The sequence below is a fragment of the Protomyctophum parallelum genome (assembly GCF_964188405.1).
Source record: "Protomyctophum parallelum genome assembly, chromosome: 2".
In the NCBI taxonomy this organism is placed as follows: Eukaryota; Metazoa; Chordata; class Actinopteri; order Myctophiformes; family Myctophidae; genus Protomyctophum; species Protomyctophum parallelum.
The window spans coordinates 22,032,203-22,045,265 of NC_139699.1; the positions used below are offsets into that span (position 1 = coordinate 22,032,203).

At 44.9% G+C, this 13,063-nt stretch overlaps 4 protein-coding genes across 4 annotated transcripts in view; 1 reads left to right on the top strand and 3 right to left on the bottom strand.

Moving 5' to 3' along the window:
• adam10a (ADAM metallopeptidase domain 10a) overlaps positions 1–13,063 on the bottom strand; it is a 145,841-nt gene that overhangs the window by 41,456 nt on the left and 91,322 nt on the right. The window contains exon 4 of the mRNA XM_083759534.1: positions 10,023–10,181. Coding sequence (XP_083615660.1) covers positions 10,023–10,181 — 159 coding nt within the window. The remainder of the gene's footprint in view (positions 1–10,022; positions 10,182–13,063) is intronic.
• On the bottom strand, positions 5,131–5,679 carry LOC310854829 (large ribosomal subunit protein uL5-like; the record flags this gene model as incomplete). The annotated part of the gene is made up of 1 exon (XM_083759531.1): positions 5,131–5,679. The coding sequence occupies one exon, from the start codon at positions 5,677–5,679 to the stop codon at positions 5,131–5,133; it is 549 nt and encodes a 182-aa protein (XP_083615657.1).
• On the bottom strand, positions 6,218–7,180 carry LOC310854827 (large ribosomal subunit protein uL10-like; the record flags this gene model as incomplete). Its single annotated transcript, XM_083759529.1, has 1 exon — positions 6,218–7,180. One exon carries the CDS (start codon positions 7,178–7,180, stop codon positions 6,218–6,220), a length of 963 nt encoding a protein of 320 aa, XP_083615655.1.
• LOC310854831 (large ribosomal subunit protein uL15-like) lies at positions 8,488–8,983 on the top strand. Its single transcript, XM_083759533.1, has one exon. It carries the CDS (start codon positions 8,500–8,502, stop codon positions 8,944–8,946), a length of 447 nt encoding a protein of 148 aa, XP_083615659.1. The 5' UTR covers positions 8,488–8,499; the 3' UTR covers positions 8,947–8,983.

Genomic DNA, 13,063 nt, shown 5'->3' on the forward strand with positions numbered 1-13,063 from the left:
CTGTTTGGGGATAGGACAACATTTTCACCCATTAAGCCCCGAGGTTGATTCAAAATAAAAATAAAAGTCTGTATTTGGCCGCCGACCCCATGTCAAAAGATTTAGTTCCAGGGACCCCCAGAAGCAAAGATTTGAGTTAAAACTCTTAAATAAAAATAAATAAATTGACAATGAAGGGAAAATGTACGTCATAATGTGTCGTTTACGTCATATTGTCTCTTTATTTTTAATTATTTCTTTCCCATGTCCGTATATATATGTACCCCGACGCTAGGGGGCGTCTTATCCCAGGTCTGTATATAAACGTACTCCAATGTATACTCCGTCTATATAATGGTTGAGTCCCACTGCAGTGTTTAACATTGGTCCGGTTCCTAGGTTTTAACTCAAAACTTTGCTTCTGGGGGGGGGTGGGTGGGGGGTTATAGTAATAGTACTATTATAAAACAATCTAAAATAAATGGATTTAAGATCATTAAAGCTGGGCTGTTGCCTGAGTCCAATGCATTTCTGCCTACTTCCGGTCCAGGACTTGTCCCAGTTGGTTGTCCCCATTCTCAATAGAAGTCTATGTAGGAGACTGAAGCCCCATGAAGTGAACGCTTGCGTTTGCGTAACTCTGTCTATATCTAAGGCTCTGGTCAGGGCGCCCTTCTTCTCCTTTGGTCTTTCACACATTGTTCTGGCACTGGCGCCATGATTTCCCCTAGAGGGCTGCTGGGGTGGATTGTGTTAACCCATTTTGTGGCGGGAACCCCTTTTGGTGTTGGTCATCATGTCATCATGTCATGCTTTAGCTATTTAAAAATAGCAGATCTACAAGCTCATAGCGTGCCACGCTTGTAGGTATGCTATATGCTAACGACTGATAGAAACATAGCTTTTTCAGAAAACTGTCATTTTCAAACAGACATTTTTAGAATCTGATCTCAGGTCAGAATGGGTTAAGAAGCGTTGGCCTGTGTCACGGCCTCCCCCGTCGACTCAGAGGCTCGCTACAGTCTCTGCCACGTCTGGGAGCCCAGAAGGAAGCGTGGGATAAATGCATGGTGCAGCTTTAGAGAAGTGTCAACATCACTGCTCTGATTCTCCATCCACTGGTGCCATGGTGCTAATTACGTATGTGTTTCCTTTAAATATACAGCACAAGGATGTCTTCCATCCCTCAGTTCATAGCCCACAGGTTGCATATCCTTAAAGGGGGAATACCACTATTTTTCAACATTGAACTACAGTATGCTATTAATATACCTTAAGAGTTTTGTGGAAATAATTTAAAAAGCGAGTTACGTGCATTACAACCGTACACACACGCCGACACGCACACACACAGAGATGTGGCACATTTATAGTAGTAATCGGCCTACTTGGGAACGATGCAACTTGGGAACCTAATGATATACGTTGTCATAGCACCCGTCAGCCGGTGTCCCACAGGGAGTGGGTGTGAAGACTGCAAACTGAAAAGGGTATTTGGCAATCAATTCGGCCCACTGGCAGAGCCTGAGCAGAGCCTTTTGTGGTGGTTCTGGAGAACCGTTGGTCCGACCGACTTGATACCGGGCACTGCACTGCACTGGGGGTGTGGAACGTGTGTGTCAAATTTGAAGTCGGTGGGTCAAACTGTTCTCGAGTTACGTGCATTACAACCGTACACGCACAGTCGCACACACACTCACTCACAGAGACGTGGCGCATTATATAGTAGATAATACAATTCCCTATGGTCTAAATCAGTGGTTCCCAAAACCTTTTAGCCCGTGACCCAAAATAATTTAGACATTCTCCCTGTGAACTAGTGAAAATAGCAGATCTACAAGCGCTTTGCGTTGTTGTGACCAGGGGGGCAGTCAGACAGATATTTTGTGAAGCCTATAAGGAAATCGCGATTCATATAATGGCCTGTTGTGGCGCTGTGATTGGACCCAGAAAAACCCATAGCCCCATAGAAGTCCATGTATTTGGGCCCAACTTCACCTAGACTGTATTACCTTAATAAACATGGTCATGAATACTTTCTGCTTCCAGTCACTAGTTTAAAGTCTCATTTCTAATGTCATAATATTCTTTTTGGAAAATGATGGTCCCATTAATTAAAAAAATGACCATAAAGTCGCGTATGTTCTGAGGGGCGTGGCTACCGTTACAGTCTATGATCGGGATTCCCCACCCACTCGAGTCAAAATAAAAACCAAAGGAGAAGAAGGGGGGAAGTCCCGCCTCGTGTCTGGGCCAGCCAATGGCCAGCTGGGCCAAAACGGAGCCAGCCAATGGCCAGCTGGGCCAAAACGGATCTAGAAATATGGCGATTTACATCAGGAATTACCATAGAATTACAGGCTTCATTTTACGTCCGTGTTAGACCCGGGGAACGCTTTGTCTATATTTTTTACAGTCTATGGTTGTGACGCATCGTGAGCTTGCAGATCGGCAATTTTCAAATGGCCGAAATGTATATAGGGCTGAAGTGGTTATGTTTTGTCATAATACCCCTGACAGTTATAAGAACTATTCACCCCTGGTGGAGTAGAAGTAAAAGTATTGCAAACTGGAAAATACTCAAGTAAAACTACAAATAGGCCTACCTCAATATTCTATTGCCTGTCTACTTCTTGATTGGTTAGTCGCTGCGACCATTTTTTTCCTCCGACCAATGACAAAGCTTCTAGGAACATCTTTGAATGCAGATTGCGGCCCCTAGATGTGTCACAGAGACTAAACATTTTTTGGGAGCGTTCTACCCATTGCTGGCTGTCTGAATTAAAAAATAAATGAATAAATGTCATTAAAAATGTGACATATTATTGCTTATAGCAGCTTTAAGTGACTTTCCACCACTGCGGTTGGTTGGTCGGTCGGTCTGTGGCCGCAACATGACTCTAAGTTTGGGAGACTTTTTTTTTAAGGGGGGCCTCAGAGAATGGTCCCGTGATTGGTCAGTCAGTCAGTCAGGGGACTGACAATGTGTTTTCAACGTGTTACACAGAATGCACTCATTGTTCCTGAGCAGTGGATGAATGAATGGGCTCTCATTCAAATGCTAATCATAAAGAAGGGGCCGTTGGTAAATGGGGGGGGGGAGGGGTACGAGTCAGAAATGTTGGGCTTGTCTATTTTTCATTTTGTTCAATAATAATTCCGTCTTCATCATCTTGTCTGGTTTGCTACCGGCAGCATCATCAAAGCATAGGACGGCGGAGGGGACATCTGTGATTAGGAGTGGAGTCGCCATCAGCTGGATATTTAGTCTATACCAGTGGTGGAAAAAGTACTCAATTGTTTTGCTTAAGTAAAAGTACCAATACTGCAATTTAGAACTACTTCATTACGAGTAAAAGTATGTTCAAAATGTGTACACAATCTATTGAAAATAGCCGATCTACAAGCTCACAATGCATCATTGTGAGCTTGTAGATCGGCTATTTTCAAATGGCCGAAATGTATAGGGTTGAAGTGGTTAATGTATGTTTTTCTAATAGTTTTCTAAGAGTAAAAGTACACATTTTGGCTCTGAGATGTAGTGGAGTAAAGTAAAAGTATTGGAAATTGGAAATACTCAAGTAAAGTACAAATACCTCAAAATTGTACTTAAGTACAGTACTTAAGTAAAAATACTTAGCTACTTTCCACCACTGTTCTCCATGGGGATATTCGACTAGCACATTGGGCTATATGACATAATGACATGTCTAGTATGCTGGTCCGGGCTGACCTAGTGCTGACATCAGATCCATGTGGTATAACCCATACGGAAAGATCTGATTGGCTTAGGCATCGTTACAAAGCCAAAGCGAGTAATGTAGTAAGAGGGTGCCGACACGCTTTGATCCCGCCACAAAGCGGGGTGCTACTGTATATGGGCTATAGTTCAAAGATTAAATTCCCATTGACAATAAATGGAGAATCATTGCATCTGAGCAAATCGTCTATTTTTGTCCTACACAAACATTAAATTCCCATTGAAGAACGCCCCTCACTTCACAGGGGTGTGATTTTTAAAGATATTGTTTGATATTGTATTTGGGCTTCTGCCTTTATTTGATAGCGTAAAATAGTCTTTTTTTACGTTCGGTTTATTCCTTTTTTTTTTTTTACAAATGCAGAAATAAATTGAGAAATATAGCGTAAAGTAGTCTGAAAGGAAATGGAGAGAGAGAGAGAGAGAGAGAGAGAGAGAGATGGGGAGTGACACTTAGCCAAGTTCGTTGGGCTGGGGACTCGAACCTGTGACAGGTCCAGGCTGGATTAGCAGCCTAGGTGCCTAGACGTTACGCAAGCCGTCCGTGACAAAAACAAAAGCGTAGCAGATCTACAAGCTCATCGCGCGGCACGAAGCTACACACTAAGAGCTAGAAGAATAAAGTGGTTAAAATGACCCCTAGGGGTCAATCCTTGGATCCCACTTTGAGAACAGGGACAGGGACATGCACACACAGACATCAAAGGGGGCTTGAGCCCCTGCCCTTTTACCCGTCTGTAAAACAACTGCCCTTTCCAGACCATGAATGTAGCATTTACTATAGTGAAATAAATGCAAATGCCTTCATCTCCTTTCCATTCCATGCCGGAAGGCAGCATTCAGGAGAATTGCTTTTATCCGAAGTCTCCTGAACTTGAACACAGCATTTTGCGTTGGAACACATTTGTTTAGAAATCCATGCCGTATACACCGCATCTCTATAGCTAAAGAGTGCTGGGTTGCGCTCCAAAAAAGCTGATCTACAAGCTCTCAACACGCGGCAGCGTTGTGAGCTTGTGCCCTCTTACAGGATTTTAGCCCCTGCCCCTCTAACACTCTCTGCAACGTCCCTGACCACCAGATGAAAGCATTTCTCACATATTTAGGGTGCCAGTAATGGCTTCAGACTGTCCAACTAGAACAGTAATCCCCCAAGAGAGGAATCTCTTAAGAGTTTATTCTCCTTTTTTGGGGGCATTATTTTTTCTTGCTTCTTTTTTTTCCCCAGGAAGGATGACGTCATCATTTTTCATCCTTCCTTGTTTTTTTTTCCAAGAAGGATGACACCATTATTTCTCTGCTTCTTCCAAGAGTGGAATCTGGTTATAGGTTTATTCTCCTTTTTTATTTTATTCTTCAAAAAGTCAAAAAGGTGGTCTTTCTTCTTTTTTTTACTTTCCAGGCAGGATAACGCCATCATATTTCTGCTGGAACCAGCGTATAGACTCCTCCTTGGAGATATGGTGCTGGCAACCCACACGGCCTCCTTTCCGCTTCTTCTGGGCGACGCTGAAGCCGGGCCTGCCCAGGACCACGTAGAAGTCCAGTCCATAGATGCCGATGGCGGGGTCGTACTTGATGCCCAGGTCGATGTGCTCCTGGACGCCGAAGCCGAAGTTCCCCGTGTCGGAGAAGTTGTGCCTCTTCAGCTCGTACTCGCGCACCTTGAGCCCTTTCTCCAGGATCTCCTCGGCCTTGGCGCCGCGCACCGTGCAGTGCACGGCGATCTTCTCGTTCCTGCGGATGCCGAAGGAGCGCACAGTGTAGCGGGCCTTGGAGGTGACGGGCGCCTGTCCCGTCAGCTGCTGCAGGACGGCGGTGGCGCGGGTCAGCCGGTCCCCGCTCTCACCCACGCAGATGTTCAGGCAGAGCTTCTGAATGCGGAGCTCTTTCATGGGGTTCTCCTTCTCCTCCTTCTCCTTCTCGCCCTGGTCCGTCATGGGGTTCTCCTTCTCCTCCTTCCCCTTCTCGACTTGGTCCGTCATAGTCACTCAAAGGAAGGTTTATTGGTTTCCTTGACTGTCGGTTGCCTGGTACGATCTGTTCCTCTGTCCGAAAGGTTCCAGTATATATGCATTGGGGGGGGGGGGGAGAAATCATCAGGTGACATCACCCTCCGCCCAGTCACACGGGTGACCTTCTGTTCGGGCTCAGCTTGATCCTTCGTAAATGCCCTGACACCACCCACAAAAAGATCATAATTGAGGAGCCCCCCACCAAAAAAATAAACAAATTAGAACTGGGGACGCCCCACTCTGACAAGCACCTGGAATTGTAGCAGTCGAGGCGTTAAATGTAGCTCGACTCGGTTCCACAAATATTGTGAGAATAGCCGAGCTAGCTTTACCTCTTTCTCGGGTAATATTTCACAATTTGGACTTTTTTTTGTGCGTTATCTTTTTAACCTTCCTGTGCCTCATAACATTTACATTTCTTTATAGTATAAAGAATAAAATAAAATAAAAGAAACGTGTGAATTTAGTCGAACAGACCGAAGCCCATGTCGTCATCGGACTCCTCTGACTCCTCGTTCACCTTGGTGTCCTCGACAGCAGCAGCAGCAGGAGCGGCGGCGGAAGCTTCAGGCGCCGCATTCGCACCCGGAGCCGCCGCAAAGGCGCTGGGGTCGGCCAGGTACTCCTTCAGCCTGTCCGCCAGGGGGAAGGAGCAGTACGTCGTCTCCAAGGCCACGGCCAGGACCCTCTTGAAGGCGTTGACCACCGAGTGGGGCACGGAGGCCAGCGTCGGGTGGCCGATCTCCAGGCAGACGCTGGCGACGTTCCTCACGCCCTCCAGGAAGCGGGCGTGCAGCGCCTCGCTGGTGATGTCCAGCACGTCGGGCTCGTAGACGCTGCCGTTGTCGTACACCTGCTGGACGACCAGGCCGTACGTGAAGGGCGAGATGTTGAGCATGTTGAGCAGCGTGGCCTCGCTGGCGCCCACCCGGCTTCCGGACTTGACCAGGTCCACGTCGCTGGTGATCTCGATGGTGCCCCTAGAGATCTTGGTGGTGATCCCCAAGGCCTGGAAGAAGCTGGTCTTCTCGGGACCCAGGCCCGTGTTCTGGGCCGGCACGGTCACGTTGCAGGGGGCGAGGGCACCGGCACGGGCCGCCGCCGGCACCTTGTTGGTCAGCAGCATGTCCCGGACTTCGGTGAGGTCCTCCTGGGTGAAGACGAAACCCACGTTCCCCTTGAGGTGGCCCAGCAGCTTCTCCCAGGCCGGCTTGTGCGTCAGCTGGTCGCGGATGGCCTTGCGCATCATGGTGTTCTTGCCCATGAGCACCACGGCCTTGTCCCGCAGGCTCCTGCGGATGGTCTGCATCTGCTTGGAGCCCACGTTGTCGCAGCCCACGATGAAGCATTTGGGGTTGTCGTTGAGCAGCTCGACGAGCTTGGTGAAGTAGCTGGCCTTCCAGGCCTTTCTGTCTTCCCTGGGCATCTTTGCAGTGCTTCACGGATCGCTTCTTATTAAAAAAACGGTTTAAAGACAATGTTGTGCACTCACGTTGGGGTTGCACGCAACTAAGAAACACTTCTACGTCAGTTCATATATATACCCTTTTTGTGCCCGTCATTGATGTGATCTCAATGTTTGTCTTTCAACGATGCTTGTTTAAAGACCAGCAGTTCCAAATGGACCCTTTACGGGTATTATAATGCATCATAAAAGCACTTATACGGCTTTAATATATATATATATATATATATATATATATATATATATCCGACTAGGACGTTGGGCTATATGACATATGACATGTCTAGCATGCCAGTCCCTATATTTGGTCCGGGCTGACCTAGGAGAGGATGTTACACTATTCATTATACATGTCTTAATTGACATTGAGCTTTTTTGTAAATAAACATTTGACCTCTTATTTAAGTTATTTTATACCATTTTGGAACCGAAATAGGGAACCGTTAAGAAGCGGAATCGATAAGCAGAACCGGAATCAGTACCGGACTCACAAAAATCCTAACGATACCCATCCCTAGGTAGAACCCATATATGGATAGATCTGATTGGCTTAACCCATTCTGGGTGGGAACCCCCTTTGGTTTTTTAAGCATTATGTTATGCTTTAGCTTAGTGCCACGCTACGAGCTTGTAGATCTGCTATTTTTGAAAAATCATGAAAATGTGCCGAAATCTTTTAATATATATTCTTTCAGAGTGGATTTTTTTTACTCAAATATTTGCTTCGAGGGGGTCGCAGAAACAACATATTTTGAGATTGGGGGTTGGCAGCCAATTACATATCATTTTGGGGGTCCTTGACATGAAAATGTTTGAGAAAACTGATTTAGAAGACATTTGTAGTCCTCAGGTCTAAATGGGTTAAGGTGCGTTCAGACATGGCTGGTTAGAGCAGCGGGATTACATACAAAGTCAATGCAAAGACCAGAAGTTGCGCGAGCGCCGCAAACGGGCGCAGCGCGACCTGGCGCAGCACAAACGGGACGAACCGAGGCGAATATTTTAATTAAAGTCTGAACACACCTTAAGTCATCGTGACAAAGCATAGTTTAGTCAGATAATATATAACAGGGGTCTGCTCAAGGGTAAGGCAGAAGGTTCATCCTGGTTTAAGTTCTAATCGGACACCACTGCGGCGGGTTCTAACTACTGCAACTAGCAATAGAGCTTTGAGCTATTTCATAGGACCGTTACATTACAGCCCACAGGCAAATCAGAGCACTTGTTTGAGACAAATTATTCAGAAAACCCCAGACCGACTCTTTCAACATTCCTCCAAGATGCCTACCAAGAAGACCAAGACCAGGAAACTCCGAGGGCACGTCAGCCACGGACATGGTCGCGTTGGCAAGCACCGAAAGCATCCTGGAGGTCGTGGTAATGCTGGTGGCATGCATCACCACAGGATCAACATGGATAAATACCATCCTGGGTACTTTGGTAAGGTGGGTATGAGACACTACCACTTGAAGAAGAACACAAAGCATTGCCCCACCATCAACCTGGACAAGTTGTGGTCTCTGGTGAGCGAGCAGACTAGGCTCAACTACGCCGCCAGGCCGGATGGTGCTGCGCCCATCATCGATGCCGTCCACGCTGGTTACTACAAAGTCCTGGGGAAAGGTAAGCTGCCCAAGCAGCCAGTGATCGTCAAGGCCAAGTTCTTCAGCAGAAAGGCAGAGGAGAAGATCAAGGCAGTCGGAGGAGCATGCGTGCTGATGGCATAGTCAGTGTTTTCTTTCAAAATAAAGTTGTTTGTCTGACAAAAAAAAAAGAAAACGCCAGGCCATTAATAGAGGGTATGCGCGTGACATCATCATCCAATATTGGACTCTTCTATTTGGATGTATGGGCTGTCAAGGCCAGAAAGTAGTTTTTTGGCACTCATGTAGGCGTTCCACATAACAGAAAGTAGTTTTTTTGGAACTCAGTAGGTGTTCCGCATAACTTCCTGGTTAATGCAATCAGATTATGATTGCATTGAACTAGGCTAAACGATGTTAAACTCACTTTGCTACTCGATTTGCCAGTCGATTTGCCATTCACTTTATGCATGTGCATACCCTCTATTAATTAACACCCAGACAGAAAGCAACAGCTAATAATGTCCCGCCATTATTTACAAATTCTCAATTGGTGAACTGCCAGTCAAAGTAGCGAAGACTTCATGGCCAATCACAGCACGCCCTCGCCGGACATGCTTGCAAAATGAAGTCAGCGATGTTGGCTGCACCGATAAGCCAAAACTACCCAACACGTCAAATTGCCTAAAATGTCTGTACACGTCTTAGCAAATGAAACCACTGGGTGCAGAAAACTTCTGGACACGTCTTAAGGCATTTATATCGATTCAGAATAATGGTCTCACTAATATCCATTTTCTGGCTTTGCTCGTCGTTCCTCGGGAACAACATATTTTCAGATGGGGGTCGGCGGCCAATTACATATATTTTTGGGGGTCCTTGACATGAAAATGTTTGAAAACCACTGACATAAAAGCATGGGGTTTTTCAGAAAACTCATTCCCTGATGAAGGCTTAACCGCCGAAACGTTGGATATTCCTGTCTTACCTGCTGTCCTAATAAATATTGGTACTCTAGCTATTGGTGTGTGCGGCCACCTTCTTGTTCATTCAAGATCTCCTCTACAGTTTTCTCCCGTGTGCCGGCACTGCCACAAGGACTTTGGCGTGCGTAAGAGCCTCTTTGTACACAGTTTTTCAGAAAACTGTCAGAATTTAGAAGGCATTTGTAGAATCGTCCTCAGGTCTAAATGGATTCCAATGAGACAATTGTAACTCACTCATGGCGTCCTCGTGGTAGATGACAGAGTGATAGGGAACGCTCCTCTCTTTGAAGTAGCGCTCAGACGGCTCCACGTAGAACGTGCCCTGATGCGTCTGGATGAAGCCCTCAAAGCGCCCGGCGACCACCGAGCCGTGGGTGAGGGTGCCCTTTTCACCTAAACAGAACACATGAATGATAATACAAATATTAATAATTGTAATCCTACTATAAATGTGCCACGTCTCTGCGTAAGTGCGTGCGAGCGTACATGTGTGTACGGTTGTAATGCACGTAACCCGAGAACCGTTTGACCCACCGACTTCACATTCGACACCTGCGTTCTACACCCCCACAGGGAGTGCAGTGCCAGGTATCGATTCGGTCGGACCCACGGTTCTCCAGAACCACCACAAAAGGCTCTGGCCAGGCTCTGCCAGTGGGCCTAATTATGTAAACTCCCTTCACCTATGCAATTTCCAGCCTCTGCCTCAGCCAATTGAGGCTCAACCAATCAGGCTATGGCAGTGGGCCAAATTGTTTGCAGTCTTCACACAGATCTCCATGTGGGACACCGGCTGATAGTTAAAACGGGTGCTATGGCAACATATATGCGGTGTCACTGAGCAGTATAGGTTGAGGGTTGAGGGTTTTCTTTCTCTTTTTGTATTTTTTTCTTTCCTTTTTTTTGTTTTCTATAAAAGAAAAGTTTATTTCATACTGTTTGTGTAACAATTTATAATCTGTTCTCAATAAAAACCAACAAATTGACAACAACAACAAAAAAGAAAACCACAGATCTAGTACAGTAGGTATACAGTAGGGCGTTAATTTACGGAAAAACACAGTTTTAAAGGATAGGTTTCTGCTCAACAGCAACAATATACATTTGAATGAAACAAATGTAATTGATTATAATAAAAAACACATTTGATAACCTATTCAAAAAGAGAATAATTGAACATACAAAAAATGTGCTTTACAATAGAATAACCACTAAGAAAATAATCGATAGTTGCAGCCTGAATAATGAACAAGGAAATGTTGCTTGTGGTCTAAAGGAATGATTATCATATCGTTATCATTTACATGATTTCTACACGATTTCTGTGGCGTACAATTTCAGGGAAGCTACAATACGAGTCGAGACAGGACCTTGGAAGAAGAAGTCTCCCACGTAAGATTTATCTGCACGGGCACAGCACTGAAGAAATGGAAATCCTGGAACATCAAAACAATGTGTGTTCATTATGCTGTGGTTTTATTTCCCCCACGAGAGCAAGCGTTTCCAGGAGAAGGCAATCCAGGGAAGAAACTCCAACGTAGGACTATAGGGAAAATCTGCAGCCATGAGATGACAAACTACTACTACTAGAAAAAAGGGAGATTGGTGAATGAAGTGATGAGGAAAGTGTCTTCCCAGGCCCTGGATAGAGGAAGCCACAGGAAACTGCGTTTTATCTTCTCCTCCAGAAGGAAGAAATGCTTCTGACTGTCTGTTGTCTCGTGGATCTTTTCCTGAGGGATCACTTGGCCCGGGTCCAACCCAGCAAAAAGCATAAAGCCTCTAGTCCTGCCTGGCTATCTTACAGAGGTTCTGTGGTGGTGGTGTTCTTTTTCCAGAGGCAAACGGCCCAGTTCAGTCTGCTAGGAGGCAGTCTGTTCCCACCTCCACAGAGATAAGCCAGCGCAACAGAATAGCAGCATGCATTTCGTCTCCGTCGGGTGAAAACCTCATATATTATTATGTCCTCTAGGATTCAAATTCGGGAACAAACGGCAAAAGCAGCAGATGCTGTTTTGATGCTTTTGTGCGCCGCTGATCAAGTAGGGCGTTAATGTACGAAAGAAAAAGTTTAAAAACAAAAAAAAAGATAATAATAAAATATAAATATGGAGTTAAGAGGTTTCTGTCTTCCCGACAGCGATGATTTATTCTTTATTCTCTCGGTGTAGACTTAGATAGTATTTTATACAGACTTATAGGCCCTCATTTATCAACGCGGTGTACACCCACATTTGGGTGTACACCTTGTTTACACCTGGTGTACACCTTGTGTACACCTGGTGTACACCCATAACCCCGTTGATAAATGAGGGCCATAGCATGTTACGTAGACAGCACTAGAATTGCATTTTATGTAGTCATAGCATTTTATAGTACACATGTATATATATTATATAATATAGTATAATATGTATAGTTTACATATAGTTTCATGATTTAGATACTCCAATGTTACGTTCTTAGCTTACGCATGTTTCATGATAACTACTTTTTATATATGTGATGTATGCCACGCTTTTTGTTATTGCTTAATGTAAATCACTCTGGATTAAGAGCGTCTGCTAAATGCCTAAATTGTAATTGGAAAACGACAGCACTTAGTTCCATATTCTTCTGGGAGGAGTACAGTACAGTACAGTACAGTACAGTACAGTACAGTACAGTACAGTACAGTACAGTACAGTACAGTACAGTACAGTACCACTCACTTCAGACCGGTCAGATTTTTTCATAAATTAATGTCCTACATAGTACATACAGTGTTACTAAAAAGCATCAAAAGTAGCAGATCTACAAACCCAAAACGCGGCGTGAAATGACACGGCGTCAGCTTGTACATTTGCTACGTTTGCTGTTGTTGACTTTTAATCCTGAAAAGTAATACATTGGAGATACGAGGTTTCCATATTTTGTTTTGTAAATAAATGCCCCATGATATTGTCATACTACAGTGTTACACAAACATACCAAAATAGCCGATCTACAAGTTCACCAATGTGTCGTAACGGTGAGCTTGTAGATCGGCTATTTTTGCCAGTAAGATTTTCTTTTATGTGAAAGTGGTTAAGTGCGTCAGTGGGTTTTATAAAGATTTAACCATCGAAAAGTATGAACCCATTTAGACCCGAGGACGCTTCTGCATGTGCCACCTTAACCACTTTAGCCATTATTTTAAACTTTAGGTGTTGAAAACTTCTACAAGCTACGAGCTTGCTATTTTAGAAGAATCGTGAAGTGTGAAAAACCTTGAATATACTTATATATTATTATAT